This window comes from Bacillus rossius, chromosome 10 (assembly GCF_032445375.1).
Source record: "Bacillus rossius redtenbacheri isolate Brsri chromosome 10, Brsri_v3, whole genome shotgun sequence".
NCBI classification, from domain to species: domain Eukaryota; kingdom Metazoa; phylum Arthropoda; class Insecta; order Phasmatodea; family Bacillidae; genus Bacillus; species Bacillus rossius.
Genome location: NC_086337.1, coordinates 54,918,710 through 54,943,174, shown reverse-complemented (window position 1 = coordinate 54,943,174; position 24,465 = coordinate 54,918,710). Strand labels below are relative to the sequence as shown.

General features: G+C 41.9%; 2 protein-coding genes across 3 annotated transcripts in view; one reads left to right on the top strand and one right to left on the bottom strand.

The window, feature by feature from the left end:
• The window catches only part of LOC134536184 (coronin-7), a 29,263-nt gene extending 10,810 nt beyond the window's left edge, over positions 1–18,453 (bottom strand). The window contains exons 1-12 of the mRNA XM_063375824.1: positions 18,366–18,453; positions 18,015–18,213; positions 15,195–15,343; positions 13,989–14,175; positions 13,128–13,342; positions 11,174–11,256; positions 9,942–10,197; positions 9,108–9,257; positions 4,062–4,803; positions 2,657–2,770; positions 1,447–1,617; positions 144–373 (exon numbers count right to left, since the gene is read on the bottom strand). Coding sequence (XP_063231894.1) covers positions 144–373; positions 1,447–1,617; positions 2,657–2,770; positions 4,062–4,803; positions 9,108–9,257; positions 9,942–10,197; positions 11,174–11,256; positions 13,128–13,342; positions 13,989–14,175; positions 15,195–15,343; positions 18,015–18,174 — 2,457 coding nt within the window. The 5' untranslated portion in view covers positions 18,175–18,213; positions 18,366–18,453. The remainder of the gene's footprint in view (positions 1–143; positions 374–1,446; positions 1,618–2,656; positions 2,771–4,061; positions 4,804–9,107; positions 9,258–9,941; positions 10,198–11,173; positions 11,257–13,127; positions 13,343–13,988; positions 14,176–15,194; positions 15,344–18,014; positions 18,214–18,365) is intronic.
• A 312-nt stretch (positions 18,454–18,765) lies between these two features.
• On the top strand, positions 18,766–24,263 carry LOC134536183 (POC1 centriolar protein homolog A-like). Of its 2 annotated transcripts, none has more exons than XM_063375822.1 (7): positions 18,766–18,850; positions 19,124–19,291; positions 19,775–20,169; positions 20,338–20,537; positions 20,654–20,773; positions 21,114–21,254; positions 22,933–24,263. In XM_063375822.1, the coding sequence occupies exons 2-7, from the start codon at positions 19,125–19,127 to the stop codon at positions 23,104–23,106; spliced, it is 1,197 nt and encodes a 398-aa protein (XP_063231892.1). In that variant the 5' UTR covers positions 18,766–18,850; position 19,124; the 3' UTR covers positions 23,107–24,263. The 2 variants fall into 2 exon arrangements, with proteins under 2 accessions (XP_063231892.1, XP_063231893.1); XM_063375823.1 differs by having other exon boundaries at positions 18,790–18,859.
• The last annotated feature ends 202 nt before the right edge of the window (positions 24,264–24,465 follow it).

Genomic DNA, 24,465 nt, shown 5'->3' with positions numbered 1-24,465 from the left:
CTGCAATAGTAAAAATTTAAAAAAAACTAAAAAATGTTTTTTTTAAATTTGTTTTCAAATATTACACATAATCATGTAATAAAATGAACTTCAAATGGCATCAGTGGAACTGCACTGCGACTCACGGCGACGAACGGAAGTACCTGGTCGGTGTGGCCGCGCAGGCAGAGGCGCTCGGAGCGCGCGCCCAGGTCCCACACGCGCACCGTCATGTCGTAGGAGCCGGAGGCCAGCACGTCGCTCGCCAGCGGGTGGAACTTGATGAAGTATATCTTCTCCGAGTGGCCGGCCAGCAGGCAGTCCGGGGTGTTGGTGGGCGCGGGCAGCCCGCCCTCCGGGACGGTCCACAGCCGGATGGCTCCGTCGTCGCACGCTGCACGCCACGTTCACTAGTCTTCTATTTGGAACTCAAGTTTATTCTTTAATTAATGTTAGAAAAAATAACTGACCCCCTTTTTCACCCCTTAGAAGTGGAACTTCGCAAAATATAAAAATTGTGATTGGTCGTATTCATTTTATTACTAGTACTAAAAATCATTTAATTACTCTTAATTAAATTTGGAGATAGTATATTAATCTTAACAACATACACATTTTTCACCACTTAAAGGTAGAATTTAAGAAAATATGAAATTGTAGTTAGTAGTTTTTGTATGTTTATTATTAGTGCCAAAAATAATTTTTATGCATAATTAAATTCTTAGAAATAATTATAAATCATTTAAAAAAATTCTTACCCCCTTTTTACCCCTCATGAGTGCTTCGCAAAATATAAAAATTGTTATTTTTAGTAATTTTATTTTATCATTGGTGCCCAAAATAATTAATTACGATTAATTAAATACTTCGATATACATTTTTAACCCATAAGAGTAAAATTTCATGAAATATAAAAAAATTTGTTGGTAATTTTTGCATGTTTATTATTGGTTCCCAAAAAAATTTATCATGTTTACTTAAAATCAAAGATATAATTATAAAATAAAAAAGCGCGTTAACTTTTCACATTTTTCTTACTCTGCAACTGTAATCACAAAGGACAGTGAATAACATTCTACAATTACATGAAAGCCATTTAAATTTTCCATATTTAATCCTTTTCAAAGTGCATAATATAGCATATTTAATAATTTTAGTAAACCAAGAACCTAATATCAAGAAATAGCAGTTGGTTCAAAAATGTAAATGAGTGCAGAAAATAACTAGGTAATATGAAAATTATTTGAATATTTAATTACATATTTCGTAACTAAAAAAAAAAACTAATAATTTTTTTTTCTTTGAGTGTTTTAACACTTCTCTCATTAATCAAATTCCAATTTTTTTGAATGAGAGTATCAGAACACATTTAAAAGTTAGATGTATCAAGTGTCAGTTTGGAAACAGTTCAAACTGTGGATCTACTGCTTCACTAAGAGGACACGCAGTGCGATAAGAGCAACGCACCGACGGCCAGGCGGCTGCAGTCGAAGGGGTCCCAGGCGAAGTCCACGATGTTGGCGCCGTGCACCAGCGTGGGGATCACCCCGTCGGGCAGCTTGCCGGGCCGAGACAGCTCCAGCACGGCTATCTTGCCCCCCGGCCCGCTCAGCGGCACTGCCACGCGCCGCGGGTTGGCTGCACACGGGCACGCGCGCTCCTGAGCCACCGCAAGGGGCAGACCCCGTCACGCCCGGTCTCTGCGGACGTGACTGACAACACCACAGACGCCTGACTGCGGCGGTGTTGCGGCACAAGTGGCCGGGACTCCGGCTGCGATTAAGGGCCAACGAGGTATTATGATTCGTGACATAACTCTGTATTCTTCTCACAGCAGCAGCTGGGCGATGGAAGCTGTTATCTTTTGAGACAACCATGCAGCTAAACAAGTATATATGCTGAACGCACGAATCAGGTGCACGTACTACTGAGCAGTGGTAACAAACAAGCACCCTCTAGGGTTACGCCATCAGATGTGCACACATGTACGCCAAGTGGCAATTTGGCTTACTATTCCGCTACCACATTAATATAATTGAAATACGTTAATATTGCACATGCATAAACAAGGATGATCCCAGTGACCATTTTATATGAAAATCAAAATTTATTTTCCACTTATCTTTAAAGATAATTACGTCATCTTGTATGCCAGAAACTATGGTATGTATTTTATGATGCGGTTTACTAATTATATAAATCTTCCTTAAGGTACATCCTCCATATATAGTTTAGTGAGGTCAGGAACCTTTGTTTTAGCTGGAATCAGTTTTACTTTTACAACTCATCTGGTCCTGTAACTACAATAAGCATTCTTATACAAACCTTACCCATGTCACAATATACGTATCTTGTTTATAAAAGTATGTATTCACATAGCCCTCCCCTCCACTCCCCACCCCGCCCTACGAACAGCAGTAAAACTCCACGAAGCTACAGGTAATGTTACTTGGCAGGTTTCTCCTGCTGTGTCCATGTGCAAAGTCGAGATGCTAAGCAACAGGACATCAGATTTTTTTTAAAAAATTATTCTTGCATTTGGGAAGATTGATTTAGAAAAAATATATTTTTACAATCACCACTGTACGTTTCCCTGCAATGGCGTACGTCCAAAATCAATAATGTTGGTTCATGTTGGTAAATGACCTCACAAACAAGCGGGGCGCGTGTCACTGACCGTGGAAGCCATCGCACTCGCCCGGGATCTGGCGGCTCACGTTGCGGATGTTCTCGATGTGCGTGGACTTGTGCAGAGGTGTGCCCTTCAGGTGCCGGAACTTGGACACTCGCCCTGCAACACACGGCCGTCGCTTCCTCCCTTCAGAGCTCCCTGCATTCTCTACCAGCAAAATAAAAACAAAATATCACGGATTGCGAATTTTAAGTGCTCAATATTTCCACAATTTTTTTTTTTTTAAATTTCCTGTGAATTCAATGTCAGAAGTTTTACGTACAAAAAACGTAACTTCTTGAACATGAAACAAAGACAACTTAACCTTACTTTACCGTTTGTTTACTATTGGCAAGTTGCAGTAATGACTTATATAATTATAATTTATTCTGATGTAAGACTATTGCACTATTGGTTATCATAATTACAGCTAATAAGCTGTTCTAGTATGTAGTTGTATTTTGTACGATGGCGACTCAAAACTTAATTCAATACAAATTAACAAGCATTCCGGTATCAAAAAAATGTATCGAACTTACAGTTTCGATACTCGATACTTTGCGATACCATCAAGTATCGAAAATCCCATCACTAATTTAATGGATTGCAAAAAGATAATAGAACGCTTGAATCATAGCATGAATTTGTAAGAAGACAAAAATATTGCTTCAGTATTATAGTTCATGACGAGAGATGATATAAATTACTACCCTACAAGTGAACTACATGAAATGTAACTAAAACATTAATATTAGTGATGTGGTTTAGAAGAATAACTACAACTTCAAAACATTCAGTTCATTAGTTAAGGAAGCTAGTCGTAGTACACACTAACCACTATAAAATGTGTCCTATTAAATGTAGTTTACTTGGCACTTGATAGAGAGCTTCGAACTGCTAACTAACGTGTAAAAATTTAAATAGGTATTTTAAAATTAATAAAATATGGATAAACTATAAAAGTGGAAAAAATAACGTATATCTTACTGAGAAAATGGCTGAACCGAAACATTTTACCATAATGGATGGGAAACCGTATCTTGCAGGTACAGCTTAAACGAGTTTTACTGTCATTCTAATTACTGTATTTTCCCATTATAGGTAACTACCAAACTTCCTGACAGCAACTTGAAAACAGATTGCTGTTGCACAGTGTTTTATCCTTTCATGTTTACTACCTATACAAAGCACCCAGAATCTAACAACAGGACCAAAAACACCTAAAGACTTATATGCCAAGATTTTTTTTTCCAAATGTTGACACCTTAAATAAAGGTACGACGAATATGCAAGTGCGACAATTATGTGATAAAACATGGTATTTCCCTGTCACACTGAGACCACATGGCAGTCACAAGTCCCACTGCAGCCATTTTAATGCAATGTTGATTAGGCGAGAGAGCAAACTCACCGAATACGGTGGATATCCTCTTTGGGGTGACGGTGGGGACGGCCTCTGGACCGTCGGGCTCCACCTCTGTCACGGGCGACCGTGCGGACTTGAAAGAGTCGTGTCTGCGCAGGCGTGGCGGGGACGTGTTCGGGGCAGCGCAGTCCTGGGCCGACACGGAGCGGCTCTCGTAGAGTCGTCGCCGCTCCGCAATACTCATCCTCTGCATGGCCACCTGCTCCGAGTCCTCCGACGCCTCCTCTACACTCGCATCCGGGTCGCTGGGCGGCTGAGCTTCGCTCGCGCCGGTGTCGCACTCTTGCCGAGCATCATTCATGCTCGCGTCACATTCTTGATCAGCATCATTCATGCTCGCGTCACTTTCTCGCCGATCATCCTTTACGTCTGTCTCACTCTGCAGCTGAGCGTCATTCACGTCTGCACCGCCGCGTGGCTGGACGTCGTTCATGACCGGGTGATCATGGGGCTGAGCATCATCGAGGTTTGCTTCCCTCCGCTGCTGTGCAGCGATCGACTCCGTCTCGTCGCGCGGCTCCACGTCGTTGGCCTCGAGGTCGCGCGGAGACGGCTTGTCGCCGCCGGCCGTGAAGCTGCCGCGCCGGGCCGTGCAGCTCGCATCCTGGCCCGGCACGGGCGGCACGCTGAACACCTTGTCGAAGCAGAACTTGGTCATCTCCTTCACGTCTCCGTCCGCCCCGAAGCTCAGCTTGGGCGGCGTGAAGGGCTTGGGTCCCAGCCGGGGCTGCCAACACGCAAATGCACGTTCACCAAACAAACAGCATTTCTTGGCATGGCTGAAAATATTGCTCAATAATGATGAATTTTGTGACCAAATTAAATTAAAAAAAACAGACATTCAGCATACAGTAATAACCCTAGTATTATATTAATTTCACTGGACACACTGCATATAAGAATTATGTTTTAAAGTCCAATTATCATACAATCTTCAATTTGAGCTTCAACACCAAGAACATTACAAAGTAACTGAGAGATACAATTCTCTTTACACTTTTGCATGTCATGCACTGTAAACACTAACAAGATGCAACCAAAAATATACAAGCTAACATAGACACACCAGAGCAAGTAAAATACACAAAAACTACAGTTGTTCAACATCATGCAAGAAACGTGTGATGCGGGAACTGTCGCTTGTGCTGGATGGCTGGTGTCATAGCGCGGTCCTGGTGCAGGCTTGTGGGACTGCTAATGATGAACCTGAGTTTGGAGAGGGAGCCCACTGGCTCGGTCAGGGGCTAAACCTGTTAAGTCGTCATGCCGATATGCAAATAAGTGAAACAGGTCCAGCACTTTCCCTTGCCCCGGGGCGAAGCCGACCAGCAAGCCTAGGCGGCCCTTTTCGACTGTGACTCATGTCGTAACTGTAAGCCTCTTAAGTAACGTTAAACAAGCGCCAGACGTAAAATTTTGCAACCCCGTGTTTTTGGATTGTGAGTTATCGAGATACGGAAATTTTTGGTAACTGTTAATCACGCCTGGACTAAGATTAAAGCGTCATCACTCCCTTCAAAATACTGTATCGACTAATCAAAACGTTTAGCTTTTAGCCAGTGGAAATTAATGAATCAAGACCCGGGTCTACAACTTTGTTGCACGAGAACAGTGTGTAAATTTTATAAGGATTTTATGACTATCCCATGTGTATTTTGTATATTTTTTTTTGTGGCCGTTAGTTGTAGGATTTATAGTGTCTCACAAATAAGCCTTAGTCGGGGCTATCTAAGTATGAAAGAAGTTTGTATGATTAGTAATTTGTTGCATGTATTTAAAACAAGGTCTCATTAAAGTATTCATACTATTATTTGTTTGGATAATAATATGGCGTGACACACTCCAATACTACACACCACACGACTAACTGGCAACACTAAACACACATGTAAAGCTACAAGACGTACATGTCCTTACAATAGCAGGTGACAGAACTGAACATACTGTACGAACAACATTGCCGGGCTATTCTAAACGTAGGAAACCCAATCGTTACGAAAGCATATCCTCGAGAGAGAACTCTCCGGGCATGAGAGAGTGCAACTCCGTGGCTATCAACCTAGTACCCACACAGAGACCTAGGTACTACCAACACTCAGTATACTAGACTCTTCCCGAAAACTGACACTTCCCACTACGCTGATTTCTGAAATGTTAGGCATGTGCAAGAAGTGTTATTTTCATTTGAAGACATCTTACAATCTTGAAATGTTAGGCATGTGCAAGAAGTGTTATTTTCATTTGAAGACATCTTACAATCTTCACAAATGAAAATTTAAAAGCTTTGTACAATTTTTAAGCAGGCCACACAGTATCGTCCGACGACTACATTAACTGACGTAAACTGTCTGAGAAAAGCATACTTAAAAGAGAATATAAATGTTTAGGTCTTATACGGGGCTGTCTTAAATCCAGTAATCTTCAGTTTGGCACACAATAATCCAGCACCAATCGAGCCACTAGAATTTTGATATTTTCGGGTGGATTCCCGTTTTCTAGCCAATACGTATCATGTGTGCACACATCAAAACCGAGTGCAAGTAGTGTTATTACAACTTGTTTTCAATATGTTTTACAGTACAAGAATTTTTCTTCGGTGTTCTCTCTGAACAATATTAAAGCTCAACAGTGCAACGAATCACAAATCAGGCACAGGCTCTAAAAACACTTCACAAAACGAAACACAGACAGCAACAACACAGGAGCGAGCTAAGTACTGGAGACGACCGACACTAACACAGACTACTACTATGGATTCATGCTAGTGGTGGGCCAAAAGCAAAATTAAAAACGTGTTATTTCTGGCAGTACAGGAGGAGGTACGCGGTACAGAGGCGTCACAGCGAGGTCACGTCGGTGCACCACCATCAAGCTACCGGTGCCTGGAGAGCTACTGGGAACCTCGGGAGCGAGCGAGCTGACCTTGTACCCCGGGACGGGCAGAGGGACGGAGGCCGACGTGGTGCGGGGGCGTGCCACGGGGCGGGGCGCCGGGGTCACCTCCTCGCTCTCGGACAGCGAGCCGGCCCGAGACACCCGCGGCAGGGGCTTGGGAGGGGCCTCCCCCTCCCCGTTCTCGTGGGGGCGCGGCTTGCCGGCGGCCGGCAGGCGGCGGCGCACCTGGGCCAGCGGGCCCCGGTGCACCTGCCCCACACAGCAGGCTCGAGCCGGGCCGGCTGGTCCCTGACCCCTAACCCCTCGCTGCAGAGCGCTCCACTTCTTCCACTTCTCATTACAACATGGTGGAGACAATTCTCATTTGAAAATCTACTCATTATAATCAACAATTATTTCACGCATAAAAAATTACAAACTAAACAGTGTTTAAATGCTTGTTTAGTTTGTTTTCTTATGTGAAAAAATCTACCTCAATAATTATGTAATTAGTTCGTACAAATATTTGATGACGGCACCAACAACAAAAAATTCGGAACATTCATTTTCAATTTCAGTAATAAATAAATTTAAATTGTCTCAATGTTCATAAAATTAATTTTTTTTAAAAAATAAAATATATATTTGAGTGCTTAAGCAGCATTCATAAAGTTTATACGAGTTATTATAATACGTAGTTGGGTGTTATCATAGTTTTGTTTAAAGGAAAAAAATAGAATATTCAATATATTTATTAAATTTTAACCATCATGTTCTTCTACTTGTGTAGCAAGATCTTGAATATAAGTTGCGTTTTAGTTTATAATTCCTTACAACCTGAAATGCACTCGAATGAAGGGCAATGAATGCAAGATACGTAAATATAAACATAAAAAATAAACATCACATATACAATTACCTGGAATGAAAGCAAGACAGGGAATAAGAGAGTGACAATGAATATAAAATAACATCAATTATAAAACTACAATGAACATGACACATTCAAATCCCAGATTTTAGCTTACCTACATTTCAAATACAACAAATGTTATTTAATTAAAATGTTTTTTTGTAATTTTGTCACGCAAGTTTAAACAAGCAGAAAATTAGGCATTTAAAATTTCTTTAATTTCAAAGGAACAAGGTTCTTTATGTAGTTCTAAAAAAATGTTTTCATTTAGAGTTGAACTCAAGAATGTAGTTTCCTTTTTTCTTCTATTCACAAAAGTACTCTTCACTATAATTTATTTCCTTAAACAGAACACAGACTAGGAAATATTTATAAATGTTACTAGTTCATATGAAATATTTGTAAATGTTACTAGTCAACTGGTGTATGAAAGGTAAATACATAAGTTATATAACGTGCACAAGAAATTAGACTGCAGCCAACACTCTGAGCCGACAGTTTGCTGGTTGGAAGGCAAAAGACAGCAATATCAGGCAAGAATGTAGCAAGAAAGCTGGCAGAGAGGCGAAGTGTAGCGGCCTGACGGAGATTGGCGAGAGCGTGTTGTTAGAGATCATCACAACCACACTTAGAGAAAATGACTGACAACTGAAGCAAGCTTATTCAAGAGACACTTACATACTTTTTTAGCGTAGCCTAGCACTGTAAAGTGCCAAACGCACACCGCAAAATGACTCGGAGACACCCTGTTAGGGAGGAGAGGCCGGAGTGGAGCGGGGAGCGAAGCCTGCCCGAGAAGAGGACCTCCAGAGGACGACACCAGCAACTCTGCGCCGGCTTTGAATATATATACTGTATAGAAGTCGCCAGCCCAGGTTAAAATTTCTAATACGGTTTTGAGGTAGTTGGTTAATTCACCGCCGCAATCGCCATCATCTCTAGGGCATCGACTTGTGGTGGTCCCTAGCGGACAAGTGTCGAACTCTTCAAACACCCCTTCCCCCCTCCCGTTGAAAGTCCTTGAGCTGCAGTTAATGATTGGTGGGGGGTACGGGGGAATGACAGCGGGCGACAGTGCTGCGCTCTAACGTGTAAATAACAACTAAGACGATACAGGGCGTTACGGCAGCGCCCTGCAGCGGTGAAGTGCCCAAGCTGCTCATCCTACGCCCCTGAAAGACGTAGAGTAAATCCTGTCCACTCGCGACTTCTATACAGTATATGTATTCAAAGGCGCCGGTTACCTGCAGGCTCGGCTGGCCGTGGCGCTTGGTGGGGTCGAGGCTGATGCGCGGCACGGCCGTGTTGAGCCCCGAGTACCACTGCGACGCGGACAGCTGCGGCTCCGTGCCCGCCGTGTCCGGGAACAGGTCGGCGTGGAAGTCCCGGTACGTCTGCACCCACACGTGGCACTGAACTTCCGAGTCCGAGACCACCAGGCACGGTCAAATGAATAAATAACAAAAATCTACAAATAAATATTGCAAAGCAGTTCAAACATTTAAAAAATAAGTAATTTACAATACAATATTACATGTCCAGCTGACAAATGTAGGGGAAAAAAACAACTAATCAACTAATTTACCTGCCAATTAGAATTGAGGGAAAAAAAAAATACAAAAATATAAACTATTCTATAATGGCTGAAGAATATCAATGGAAACAAAATCTAAATCTAGCGGCCCATGTTACTAGTCAAGAGCTCTCAGCTGCTTCTCATCTTGTACGACAGATGGTCTTCTGTGACGGTGTCACGGCTTCACGTTCCACCAACAGTGTCTCATCAGACATGGTAACACTTACCACCGATACTGTGGCACGTAGAGAGGTCTCCCATCCCCCTAACCCACCATTTCTCTTAGCAGTGATTTCACTACTGAGATGGAGTCTGTGCTTCACCCTTGCAACTACACCTAAAAACCACCAAGTCTCGGTACTCTATTCGAGTCTCTTGCAATGTGGCTGAAATTAAGACTATTTGAGACTCCCCGCCTTTTGTTTGAGAACCTGTAGGTCAAGCAGATCTCGTCGCCTTAAACCTGATAGGAAGGGTGTAAGCGGCGCGAGAGAGACGGTACCTTGCGCGGCACCTGGTAGGTGATGGGCACCACGCAGTGGGACGCCAGCTGCAGCACGCGGTTCACCTCGCCCTGCATGACGCACAGCGCCCTCTTGGGCACCAGGCAGGCGCCCTTGGTCTGCTCCCCGCTGTGCCGCAGCCCCTCCACCAGGTGGGGCTCGCGCTCCGTCACCTCCAGGTACGAGATGGTGGTGTCCCCCTTGCCGGCCAGGAACAGCATGCCCGTGTCGGGGTCGTACAGGGGCATCAGGATGCTGCGGCAAATACCACCAATACCTGCCGATCTCACGGTACTGCCGATACAAGTATGTGATTGATTTCAAATGTTTGTACTACAGAAATAAACACAATATAACGTGAGGTGTATATAAAACTTAAAACTTTAATTATAACAAAACCATTTACGATTGACATTTAAAAAGTACAAAATGCATATGCTTGTTTAGTTTGAAACACTGAATAAAAATGCCAGATTTACCAACTCCTGTTTTAGTGGATTCTGAGATTTATTTTACCTTCATGAAATCATGAGGCAGCCTATTTTAAAAAAAAATGTGACATACCTGCCTATTTAATTTTGAGTATGCTATCTTTTATATTTTCTCTTCCATTTCATTTAGTAATATGCACAGAATCATTTGAAAAACATCCCTAATTTTTTTTTTATATCTTAATACAGACATAGATTTCTGAAACATCTGCATCAAAAAAAGCAGGCATCAACCTGCCCTTTATTAACTTCATTATAAATAGGATTAAGAAAAGAGATTAAAATAGTTCCTGCTCTGAACCCATGTTGATTATTAGATAATATTTTTTGTTGAAAATTTAACAGTTTTAATAAAAAAAAATTAAAATTTTTAGAAAATCTATTCAATAAAGATATTGGCCAATAAATTGAATTTTAACATTTTACAATATGTCCTTGATATAATTTCCAAGTATTTTTGACTTAAAGTGTTGAAAATAAAATATAATTGAATTTTATTTAAATATTACACAAAATTGAAACAATATTTTTCAACTAATGTTCAGCTTGAAATAAAGTACAGAATAAAGAAAATACATTTAATTTAAAAAGAAAAGATTAACGAATGTGACGGGATGAAACACGGGCTCCATCCATGGACGTGTGTGGTGGACACTATCCCCACCACCAGTCAGTGCTGCCCCCTGGAGCCTAGCACACGGACCCCTCGACACAGTGCATCTCGGATCATCACTACGCACCCAGTGGAGCTGTCCAGGGTGAGGGTCTTCTCACACGCCTGGAAGTTGCGCAGGTCTCGTATGAACACCTCTCTCTGGCGCCCCTGCACACACAAGCACGCAACACTTCAGTCACTGTCCCTCACTACCTGTCACACTACCTGCCCCGCCGAGTTGCTGCAGATATTTCCCGCCAATTCTAACCCACAGATTCGGCATAGCTTAAAGAGCCTCACCTACCTGGGCACACACACTTCATGTAGAGCTTCAGAAAAATAAGAAACACGCAATTTGAAAACTGTTCAAGATATCAGAGTGATATATGCTTACGAAAAGAATTTAAGAATACTCTGAGAGCATATGAGTAGTTTTGGTTTCCGTATTTCGTTTTTAATCATGATTAGTGTAAAATGCCTAAAATGTTGTTTTTTTTTTCAGAATAATTTTTAGGCATGTTATCTTTAAAAGATTTGTGCAATGGGAGTGCATGACTTGATGTAAGTTTTTGGACATACGCCATTGCTAAGAACTTTTTCTGTTGAAGAAAAACTAATAAATAAAATAAATAAATAAAAATAAAAATAAAAATACTCAAAAAAAGATACAAAAAACACACAAAATTAAGCAAACAATTGCTGTTGTCAACAAGGATATGAACACCACAAAATATTCCGAAACAGGAATATGGTCAGCAAACAAAGAAAAAACAAAGAAAAATGTACTAAGTCGCACCTGTGTTTCCGTACCATGTGCGTCTCTGCCTGAGGACGGGAGCAGATAGCAGTTCCCGAAACGTCGCTTGTTTCTGTTTAGGTAAAACTATTGTATTTGTTTGTTTTTTCGTTTTGTCATGTTTTTTGTCTCGCTTCAACTGTTGTGCTGAATTATTTTGGGTTTCAATATTTTTGTGTTGTCATCATTTGTGGGGATTTTTTCGTTCTCTTAGTACATTTTTCTTTGTTTTTTCTTTGTTTGCTGACCATATTCCTGTTTCGGAATATTTTGTGGTGTTCATATCCTTGTTGACAACAGCAATTGTTTGCTTAATTTTGTGTGTTTTTTGTATCTTTTTTTGAGTATTTTTATTTTTATTTTTATTTATTTATTTTATTTATTAGTTTTTCTTCAACAGAAAAAGTTCTTAGCAATGGCGTATGTCCAAAAACTTACATCAAGTCAATTTTTAGGCATGAAACACCCAGTTAACATTCTTTGAAGCAGTCAGAGGACTTGCATTAAGCCTTTACGTACATTTCTCTACCGTCTAATAATACAGTTACCACTCACATCTCACAGTTGTCCTATGCACGACGAGAAGATTGCGCGCCAGTTCAGAGGCGACACCGTCCGTGATAGAGGTACTAGTAAATATTGCAGTTATAATAATAATAATAATAATAATAATAATAATAATAATAATAATAATAATACTAATACATAATAATAATAAATTTCCCCCTTTTTTACATTTTGTTAACAATATTCACTTAATTAACCAGGAAATTCAGCACTCACGAAAGCAAGCTTGCATGTGAGTGCATCTAGAGTCACTTCAAATCACATGCGGTATTTTGACGATTGTAAACATTTGTAAATGCATATAATAACTGAGAAATAAATACATAAAATATAACCTAAGAAACCATGCATTAGTTACGTGAAGATGAAAAGTTAAAAAAAAAAAAGGAACAATTTTAATAAAATTCAATATAATGTACAAACAAAAAAAAAAGTATAAATTATATAACATTGTTACATGAATAAATGAAAATGTAATTCAATGAAAATTGGTTACTTTTAAGTACAGTACAGGTACAAAGTTTTAAAAATATATATAAAACTTACTAAAATACTAAGGCCATCTCTTCATCAGTTAAAATACCTAGCCAAATGATAACATATTCTTTTTAATTTGAAAAAAAATTGTTTAGTTTTCAGTTTCCCAGGATAGAACAACAGTAGGTCATGGACTCACGCTGTCGAAGCCGGTGGTGAGGATGCGCGTGGAGTCGCCCAGCCAGGCGACGCGCGAGTCCTTGATGCTCTGGTGGCCCGGCGCGGCGTGCGTGCAGCCGGGCAGGCGCGGGTCCAGCACGCGCACAACACGGTCCTTGCAGCAGCTGGCCAGCACGGAGCCATCCCCGCGCCAGCTCACCGCCTGCACCACGTCGCCGTGCTGCGCGCCGCTCGCTGCGCACACACACCGTCAACCCTCACTCAGTACCACCTCTCTGTGTTTTACATTTAGTATACAGTACCCCCAGAAGGTCGGGGTTTTCCTCACGGGCTTTGAAATGAGGAATTCACTGTATTCCCCAACTGCCAAACCCATTAGAACTGCTCATCAAACCTTCAAAAAGACAAAATTCTTTCAAAAAAATCACCAGTGGTCGATTTATAAAGAAATTAACATGATTTAACGGTGAGAAAGTAAAAAAAAAAAAGTCTTGTTAGCACGTTACAATCACATTTTTTTTGTATTAAAAAAAAATTTCTTTCTTTCTTAGTATCCTAGTTTGACAATGTACAACAAAATAAATGGTAATATCCCACTCACAACTCACGTAAGATACATTTCAATTGAGCAGATTCATTTTCCTTAATTATTACAAAGAGAGTAACTGCAAGGAATAAAATAAAAATAAATTAAGTACAAAATATTGCTTGGTAATCTACATATCCACCAAACTGTCCACAGTTACGGTAAACACATACGCCCGACGCTCTGTGAACACAAGCGAATGCTCTGGAGCGGTGCACACGACAGTCACGGGCAGGGAGCAGGTTGAAGGATCGCGAGGACGAGGAGGCGGTGGGGTCCCGGCGCAGCACGTACAGTAGAGCTCCTTCTCGGAGGACACGTCCCACAGCGTCACGGTGGAGTAGGAGGACGTGGTGAGCAGGCAGTCGGCCGTGGGGTGGAAGCACACCGTCTCGACGCGCCGCTGCTTGTGCGAGAAGGTGCACTCGGCCGTGCTGAGGCTCTCCTGCAGCCCGCCCTCCGGGATGTGCCACACCTTCACCTGCGCACGCGTCCCCCTCTCCCGGTCACTGCCTCCTCCCTCCCACCGTGGCCGCCATGTCGTTCCAACCTAGCAACTCGTGAAACAGACCGTACGCAGGTTTTCACGGCCATTGTATGAAGTAGCTTGGCTTCTGGGTTGTAGCCGTGTCCGTGGAGAATAATTCACCGACGTTTCGGTCGACATTGAAGTCGCCATCATCGGGGAGAGTAGGTAACTGCTCCCTGATGATGGCGACCGCAGTGTCGACAAAAAACGTCGGTGAGTGATTTGCCACGGACACGGCTACAATCCAGAAGCCAAGCTACTTCAGAGCTACTTCAGACCGTACATTAGCAAAAATACTGACCAAAATTGCCAGCAATCAAACTGCAACATGATCTGCACATTTTGCCAGGGGGGCGGCTTCTCCCTGGCTCCGAACCACCATCGCCATGCCAGTGACATCACGAATGAACCCCCGAGATGATTTGTGAGAGTGAACTAACACAACAAGGTAGAGGAAACACTGCAGCACAGACGCCGAGAGGCGAGGCATGAGTGATCCCTGGTGTAGTTGCCTCTCCTGAGACACCCCAGTTCAGTTCCAGTCACCCGAGGGCTGCCTGCGGTACATAGTGCATCCTACGTAGACATGGGCTGATCCTGACCGCAGCAGATGTGGACATTTATTTGGATGGTTTCATATCTGAACTCACTTTACAAATCTCAGATGCCGAGTTGAAAACTACACCACTCCTTTATTTTTTTTCCATGGCGATCAATGAAGGAAAATAAAACGAACGTGCTTAATGTCTCTTCGACATCGTGGACATGACGGGTAATGTGACATGACGAGATGCCGGAATGAATGGGCGAGGGCAGCAGGAGTGACCACTGCAACGTCAATAACATTTCACACTTGCAAATGATTTGGGTTGACCCCCCCAGCGGGGATCAAACCTGCATCGCCTTTGTGGGAGCGAGCCACCACGGACTCTGAACACTAGTGTAAAGTTCGGAAAAGTACGGGCACTCACCAGGCAGTCCTGGGAGCCGGTGGCCAGCAGGCCGTCGTGGAAGGGAGAGAAGTCCATGTCCGTGACAGTGTCGGAGTGAGCGTGCAGGAGGGGCATGCCCTTGCTCTTGCGCCCGCGGTCGTCCACCGGCAGCACCGCCAGGCTCGACCCTGCGCACACGAGCGCACACTCCGAGCTGGCCTCTCGACACGAGCACGGCAACTTAGTCCGTCAGTCGGCACGGGCAGCAACCATCCTTCAACTTGGATACAGTTTCCAAATATTACATACAACTGCATATTATTCTGAGCTGTATTTCGTAGTACGTGTTTTTGAAAGAATTATTATAAAGCAAATTAGCCAATAGCTTACTGATTCATGTAAAAGAAAAAAAAAATCCTTAGACCTTGGAATAAAAAAAATTTAAAAAAAATTGTGTAAAATATTAGTCAGGCACCAAGTTCGCAAGCTTGAAATTGTTACAGAACTAAAATAATTAAAACCTGACAACCCTTAGCTCCACAGACTATCGCAGTGTTTACATCTCAGGTTATTCACTCTGGCTGGCACACATGGGTGTTTCTGAGCACGCTCCCACTGTCTCTGCCCCACACTGCCAGAGCTCCATTCTGTGCTGTCTGATTGAAAGTTACTTTCCTCTATACTGTCGTGAGGCCTGCCGCAAGGTATTAACCAACCACAGTCCTTGCAGATTCTGGCATTAAGACTTATTCTCAGACATTCTTCTTTTCACAACCATACCATCGTAGTTGCCTTGCTACAAAAGTTTCCAACAGACGTCACCCATCTTGGATGCTGAATTATTTTGGCTGTCTTTCAGAGAAAACTGGTGGTACTTTTCAAAAGTGTCCAACTACAGGCAGTTACTATGCGAAGATAAATAGACATTTTCCACTGTCAAAAATGAATAAACCCAAATAAGAAGTGACATAATTCACAAAGATTATAATGTACTAAATGTTGTACACATTGCTTCCTGATTTTTGTTTTCTAAATAAAGTTTTTGGAAGTATTTCATTGGTTCAATCTTTTTTTCTACCTGAAATGTTCAATTTTTTTTTTTAGTTTGTTTGATTTCCTATTTATTTCCATAATTTTTACATGGATCATATTAAATAATATAAAATGATCAGTAGCTAACATTTTGCAAATCAATTAAAAATAAAATTCACCACTGCCACTAAGTAATATTTATATGAAATCAAAATTTTTTTAGTAGGTAAATTTCCACAAAACCCTACATAATGTGTTGTTCTGCTGAGAACTGATGGCACACGTGGAGGAATCTAACTGCTATTTGGTGTGCACTCGTAGAAAGGCAAGACGACAAATCCAATGTGCCGCCATGCCTCCATGATACACAGCACACCTGATGGTGCTCTTACGTCAGTCTGGCTGCAATACTTATGGGGGGTAGCGACTCATTCTGTAACGCAAAATGTTGACAGACGTTCAACTGTCAGTGTGTTGCTGTACACTCCGCTGTACAATCAAGGCCTTACACGCCTAATTTTGTTTTACCTCAGTTCACTTTCCAAGCAAAACCAAAATTAGTTTATCTGTTTGATGTTTTATTATAAAATATGCGGGCCATCCGAACTGTAAGTATAACTAAGTATACGTATCTGTGTACTTCTTGGGTAGCCTACTAAGTAAAGGAAAGTCAGCATTTAAAAATAAAATGTTTTGTGGGGTACATTTGAATGATAACTTTTGCAATTTAGATTCATGTAAGTTATCACTTTATAATTTACAGGATACACATGTTAACAAAAAAACATTTTAACAGATCTTCAAAAAAGGTTTAACAAATAAATGAACACTTACCAATCATAACTTACAAAAAAAAAAAAAGGAGAAACTTAATTAGATTACCATAAATTAATGTATTAGTAAGTAATTACTGCACCAGAAAATTTGGTAACCTAACACTACAAAAAAATCTCTTTTAAGCTACTTGGCACTTAAATTCTCAGCGATTTACGTAATTTATATTCTTCCTAGATAAATTATTATACTCTGGTTAGTTTAGTAATTGTTATCAATAAAATTACGGTGAAATTGCAACATTATATGAGTCAATAACATCTTTTAATTTTTTCAATGTGAAATCACCACACAAAAAAAAAATATTGAATTAAAATTGCAAGGGAATCGAACAGTACTTCACATTACATGCTATAACAATAGGATTCTTCCTTTACCATTAAACGTTTACCAGGGCTCAAGCATGGTGGCAGCCAAGTTACTGTACAGGCGAACGTAAAATGGCTAATTACTGGAGACCTGTAAAATTCGCGGATTCATTTTGCGATAGGATAGAGTCCAAATAATTTTGACATTCTTTTGCTTCAGTGATTGGGCCACAGTTTATCTGAAGGACTCTGGACCAATGAAAATCTTTAACAGAATAATTAGCGAATCACGATCATTCCAGTCAACAGGTGTTACGAGTCGGTAACCAATCAGCAGATGTAATTTGCATGAGTACATAGAGGATCATGGAGTATACCCTTTAGGGATTTGAAATCGCGAATTTTACAGGTCTCTACTAATTACATGTTAAGATTTTGAAAATATCTGGTTGTAAATAGAGAAAATCAGTAGAATTAAAACAAGAGCTGAAAAAAAAAAATCCATTTTCGGGTGTTTCCCTTTCTTTTAAGTGACGCTCCTACAGTAGACAGTTACTGTAGTTTTCAAGGATCCTATAAGCTAGTGTGTCCTTTATGAGGGAATTCAAACACAGATATGTATGAACCAATAACGACACTTGTAAGTATTATCAAGCAGGTTATCAGAACGGGGCCGGCCTCTCACCATTATGATCCACGTTGAAGGCCATGAAGGCCGCAGAGCACGCGATGTTGTTCCCATAGGTCTGGTACGAGCCGACGCTGATGTCACGAATACACGCCTCTGGCTTCGGCACGATGGGCGCTGCGTTCTTGTACTTGGAAGCTTTGAACCTCCACGCCATGCTCGCCTCTGTCTTCCTCGGCGGGTGCTAACATAAACTCTGCAACAAGCAAACACACAACGATACCCTCCAACCACACCTACCTAACCAACAATCACTCACACACAGTACGTTACAATGATACCGCAACATTCAAACGCACAGCTATGTAAGAACGTGAAAATCGTTATGAAGTATTTGATTGTACGTACACAACACAACGCCCTACTCGCCGATGATGTCGCGACAATATTTACGATAACCATACACAGGCAGATGACAAGCTGTCAAACAAGGCACGATCCTAGAGTCGATTTTACAAGTCAACCATAGACATAAGCAATTTGCCATTTGACCAAGCCGGCATTTGGAGATTAGTATTACAATTAATTATACAGATTTTCTGTAAATAACATTAATGAACATAGAAAATCCCAATAGTAAAAAGTATTAAAAAAATAAAAAAAACAGTTTTATAGTTGTTTCAGTTTATGTCATAATACTAAATATATATATCTTACTGTTTTTAAATACCAAAGGCTATCAACTAGGGAAATGTAAACAAGTATAAAAACCAAAAATACCTTCCGACTGAAATCAGCTGTCAACTGTTGTTTGAAAACTTGAAAGAAAACGACGTTTATTTCGCGCCACTGTTTAGAAGACTTCACGTTTTGCGTTGCTTGAACTGTGAGACGTAAGTGATGTATGTAAGGGTTGTACTTGTAGTTATATTCTAGTGTGTTGCGCTCGTAGCCTGAACTGAGTTATTTGAAAGAACTTTTAAAATTATAACAAAAGCTCGTATACAGAAACTGTACAAATGCCAATTTTTTTTTTTTTAAGTGAGGGTGGGGAGGTGATGGGGAATATTTATCAGCATTATTACAGTTGCTCGGAGAAGTGGTGTTTCAAGGATCTGGGCAGTGGAGGAGCAGTGGCACCGGGTGAAGGCGTATATGTCCTGCAGCATGGCGCACGCTGACAGCGAGGACCCGACGATGGAACGCAACTTCCGCGGCCACCGCGGGACCGTGTCGGCCCTGGCTTTCCACCCGTCCCAGGAGCTGCTGGCCTCGACCAGCGACGACCAGAGCCTCATGCTGTGGAACTTCCGCAAGACTGTGCGTGCCTTCAGGTGCGTGCTTGCCGCACACTGTCTTGTGTCTTGCATGTGCCGTGTGTAACAGTGAGACACAAGCTTTCTGCATGCACAACTTGCACATGTCTTTTAATGAGTTCGGTCATTAAGCTGATCTTTCACTCTGACAAGTGAATTACAGTTACTAAGTCATTCAAAAAAATAATTTTGTAGTAATACGTTTCCCTGCTTAATAATAAACTTTTTTTTAATTTTGCTTGCAATTTTAAAATTTACAATTATTCCATCCTTTAAAAAAGTGAAGTTATTTTAGTTATAGGATTTTTCATGTTTGCACAACAGTTTTGCTTCTCTCTTACACATTGTCTGTGCCATTAGCGCTGTGCTGTTTTTTTTAAATCACATAAATTCTGGAAAAATAAGTTGAGTAAGTTTGTAAACTTTCTTAATTTTAATCATCTAACTTAAAATTATGAGCAGTAACCAGAGGAGTTTGGCTGCTGTGACGGAGGTGCGCAGGTTCCAGGCGCACACGGGCGCAGTGACGGACGTGGCGTTTGCGCCGGGGGGCAACCTGGTGGCCACAGCATCGGCCGACTGCACGGTGCGACTGTGGGTGCCGTCCGTGCAGGGCAGCGTGGACGAGCTGCGCACACACTCGACCACCGTGCGCTCCGTGCACTTCTCCCCGGACGGCAGCAAGCTGCTCTCCGCCTCGGACGACAAGAGCGTCAAGATGTGGTCCGTGCAGCGCCGCAAGTTTGTCTCCTCCTTCCTGGGCCACACGCACTGGGTGCGCTGCGCTCGCTTCTCGCCCGACGGCCGCAGCGTGCTCTCGTGCTCCGACGACAAGACCATGAAGCTGTTCGACAAGGCCTCGGGCACGTGCGTGCACACCTTCTGCGAGCTGAAAGGTGCGTCGGCTCTCCGTGCTGGCTGGCGTCACAGTACCCGTGGAATTGTTACTTCCATGATACAAAACTTCTCATGAGTTGTCAATCCTTCTTGTATTTGAGTTTAACGCACATTCACTTCGTAAGAGCGCAGATGCAGACGTGAGGAACGTGCACACATGTTGTCAGGGTACGCGTCGTACGTGCAGTTCCACCCGCACGGCGACTGTATGGCGGCAGCGATGTCCTGCGGGGCCATAAAGTTGTACGACCTGCGAACCCACAAGCTGCTGCAGCAGTACATGAGCCACCAGAAGGCCGTGAACCAGGTGGTGTTCCACCCGAGCGGCAACTTCATGATGAGCTGCTCCGAGGACGCCAGCATCAAGGTGCCCGTCCCGAGTCCTGTCCCGCCGTGGACTTCGTTGTGGCTGCAGGGTATATTCTTACAGCGCGGCTTTACCGTGCGATAATAGTAAAATTCCGAAAATACGTTGTGTGACAGGTGATGGACCTGTTTGAGGGGCGCCCCATCTACACCTTGGAGGGCCACGTGGGCTCCGTCACTGCCGTCGCCTGCTCGGACGACGGCCAGCTGCTGGCCTCCGGCGGCGTGGACAAGCACGTACGTCCCAGAGCGCTACGCGACGATCCGCTTCTCCATCTGTAGTGACTGTGAATGTCATAAGACTTGTTAGTTGGCTTGGATGCTACTGGATTCCATGATATTATACTTGCGTTTCAGTGCTATATGATGTATCACTTGCATTTAGGTGTTATTTTGGTTTCATAGCAATTTACCATATAGTATTTATTGTCGTTATTAATGTGTGATTTCGTGAAATGCACAACATACACAAATTTATGTTGGGAATAATGAATTTCAATTTTGTACTATGTTTAGAGGGATAAAAGTTTCTGCAGACTTCGTAGAGTGTAGCGAGCGGAGTGGCGTGTGTGCGCAGGTGCTGGTGTGGAGGACCAACTTCTCGAGGGAGCAGCTGGAGAGCCACGGCACGCCCCTGCGCGAGGTCTCGGTGGACCGCGACGCCGTGCAGGTGGATGCTCTCTCCTCGCTGCCCGTGTCGGGCGACGCCCACGTCGAGGTGCGTCCTGCCGAGCCGAGCCGAGCCTTTCAGACACTGGCTGCGGTTTGCCAGTCCCATCAACGTTCAAAAAAAAAATTGAAAAGTATCTTCTAATTTTTTGTGTAAAAATTTTAAAATCATGGTAGTACTAATTATCTTTTCAGATATTTAATTGTTAAAAATATGTATTTCTGTTTTTATTTTAATTTTTAATTTTTAGTATTTTCATAGCAATTTTATAACAAATAGATATCTTCGTAATATTCTCCATAATTTCCTACACCTACATATTCTACATTATTTCCAACGGGAATGCAGGAAAATATTACTTGAGTAAGAACCCAACCCTACTGCCGTCGGTCTTCCTAGTTGTGACGTCACCTGCGATAGGTCCGGTGGCTCCCATAATTCTACTTGCTAGCAGACGCTGCTCACAAAGCGATGTTCCACAGCAAGGGCTCTCTTAGTTCGTTTGTCCCCCGCTGGGCGCTTGGCACTCAATGTAGAAAAGCTGTGTTCTGTCGCAGGGTGTGACAGTCTGCCTGACCCTCGGGTTTTGACGGTGTATAAATCGACAGTCTTAATCAATGTTAAAACTATGAGAGACAGCAGGAGCTTGCTGTATGTATCTATGACAAAACATTCGTTCCAACTCAAAAATATATTTAAAAAAAAAACATAAATAATGGTTTAAGATTCCAGATGCACTTAGCAGATTTTTTGTTTATAATATTTTTGAACTAAAACCCGGCTGCGTTTTCAATGAAAACTTGTGATTAACTAGGGTTTAAAATTTAAATATGAGCTCATTTAATCACTAATTTGGGAATACAGTATTTTGAAAAAAAAAAGATAAACATTTTTTGAGAATATGATTCCAGTTTATTTCATGGTATTTTTAGCAGTTTGGAAAAATTTTCTGGATGAAAATCAACCTGGTACTGGAAAATGAGGCAAATAGGAACTAAAATGGAAATTTGGTTTGGTTAAGTTAGATAGTTGCATAAATAAAAAACACAGATTTTTTTTATAATTTAAATATTTTAACAAACATTTTAAGTATAATTATTGTTGCGGACTAACCTAACCAACCTTTCATTTTAATATTATTATCTGTCTAATTTTCCAGGCATTACATGATGAAAAAAGATTAAATTAACTATCATTCTTATTCAAATTTCCATTCGCAAATAATTTGGTGTTTATATTCGATTCAAACTAAAAACCTGCTATTCACACAGACGTAGTGTGCACCCGTGTTTTAAACAACTCTGCCTGTGCACATCTCACTGTCCCGAGTGGCTGCACCTCCGCCCTAGAAGGCTACGAGCAGGGGCGTAGCCAGGGGGTGGGGGGTTTAAGGGTTCAAACCCCCCCCCCTCCCCCCCCCCCCCCAGCACCAAATCTTTAATTAATTTCTTATTCATCACTCAAACAAATTTCATATTAAATTAATAAAAAAATTTTACCATTACAATATTTAAATTTAAGTTCTGAAAACTGCTAAAATAGCACTATTTTACGCCTTAAAATCCAAATTTTCCCGGGGGAGGAGCCCCGGACCCCCCCCTCCCCCCCCCCCGCTTTAATACGGGGGGGGGGGGGAGGGGTGAGGCCATGCTTCTTAACACCCCCCCCCATACACAAATCCTGGCTACGAGGACAGTGTCCCGACAGCGCCCGGTGCCTGCGGCAGGTGACGACGGTGGACTGCGGCGTGCCCCCCGGCCCCGAGGACAAGGAGAACCGGCCCAGCTCCGTGCTGGACGCGCTGCTCAGGCTGAGTGCGCAGGTGGACTCGCTCGCCAGGAGCGTGCAGCGCGTCGAGAGGCGGCTCAGCGCGGTCGAGGCATCCCTCGCCTCGCGGTAGCGGCGCGTCTCAGCTGTGTGAGAGTCTGTGGCTGGGCAGCTACCTGTTGCATGTTTCCGTCAGGACCGTGTTGTGCCGTGCTTGTAGGTCGGTGGAATATCGTTGCTATGGATCGGTCTCTGCCGTGCGGAGGCTGGTGGACGCAGGTGAGAGATTAAAGATCATTAATGTCATCAATAATTGAAACTTTGTTAGAAGAAAAAAATACTACGTAAAATGATAAAGATTTCTCATAAACAAGAAACTCCGTTGCAGTGCCTCGCAGTTCTGGACTGACACTGAGCATTTTTACTTGTTGGGAAGGGCAGGGGAGTTCATGTGGAACAATTTTTTTAAGTGATTCAAGAAATGATTTGGTGGAGGTGATAGTTTTCTACATTTTAATGCGTATGTGTATTTACATTACAGGTAGGGACAAGATTATACGGTTAGTTGCGATAAAACCGAAATAACGCTGCGAAACATGTAGGTACACTGTGCAACTCTGAAATGCAGGTTAATACACCATGAAGCACAAAAGTACATGTTAAATCCTGAAACCAAGCAGCAGTTTTCAAAACTTAACTTAAAAAGTCACAAAAAAATTACACTTTTAACTGTATAATGAAACTGCTGTGATAAAGGCAAAAAAGACGTCAAAAAATTATACAGCATCTTGTTAACATTCATTAAATAGTTGATACAATAAAGTTTCCCTTTGGCTTCACATTTCCATTCAATTTGACTTGGTTCCATTCATGAAATTACTCTTACCAACTGCCATATACTGGGAGCTAGGATGTTGCACATCAATAACATCAAAATCTTAGGTCTTAAAAACAAAATTTGACTAGAAATAAAACCAAAAAATTTTGTCTATACTTATTGGTAATTTTTAAATGATAATTTCTGTGTATATTGTTTATCAATAAATTACATTGAATACCAATTTTTATGTTTTCTTTTTTTCTCTCTTTGTACTTGAAACTTGGAGCTGGTAATGAATGCCATAACTTGTATTTCTACTCGGTACCTTATCAGGAGCTACCATGTTTTCTCTCATAATCGTCGCACATTTTATTCTAAGATCAAGTTAAGTAGTGGTGCTACGATTTTGCGGGTAAAAAAATTTTTTGTTAGGTAAAGTTATTCATAAAAACAAAACCTGTTCATGGAAAGTACGTTTGTTTATTTTTAAAAAAAAAAAAAAAAAAAAAAAAAAAAAAAAAAAAAAAAATACAAGAGCACGTCAAACAATCTATATTAATAATTCATTAAACAAACCATTCTTCAACTTTAAATAGAAAAACCAAAACTCTAACGCAAACGCAAGCCACTTGTCGTAGTACACACTTGCCACGAAAGAATGCTGGCTATCAA

Coding starts and splice junctions, on each gene's coding strand:
- LOC134536183 (XM_063375822.1), top strand. CDS start 19,125: ATGGCGCACGCTGACAGCGAGGACCCGACGATGGAACGCAACTTCCGC. Junction 19,292..19,774: donor AAGACTGTGCGTGCCTTCAG/GTGCGTGCTTGC, acceptor GGAGGTGCGCAG/GTTCCAGGCGCACACGGGCG. Junction 20,774..21,113: donor CCGGCGGCGTGGACAAGCAC/GTACGTCCCAGA, acceptor GTGTGTGCGCAG/GTGCTGGTGTGGAGGACCAA.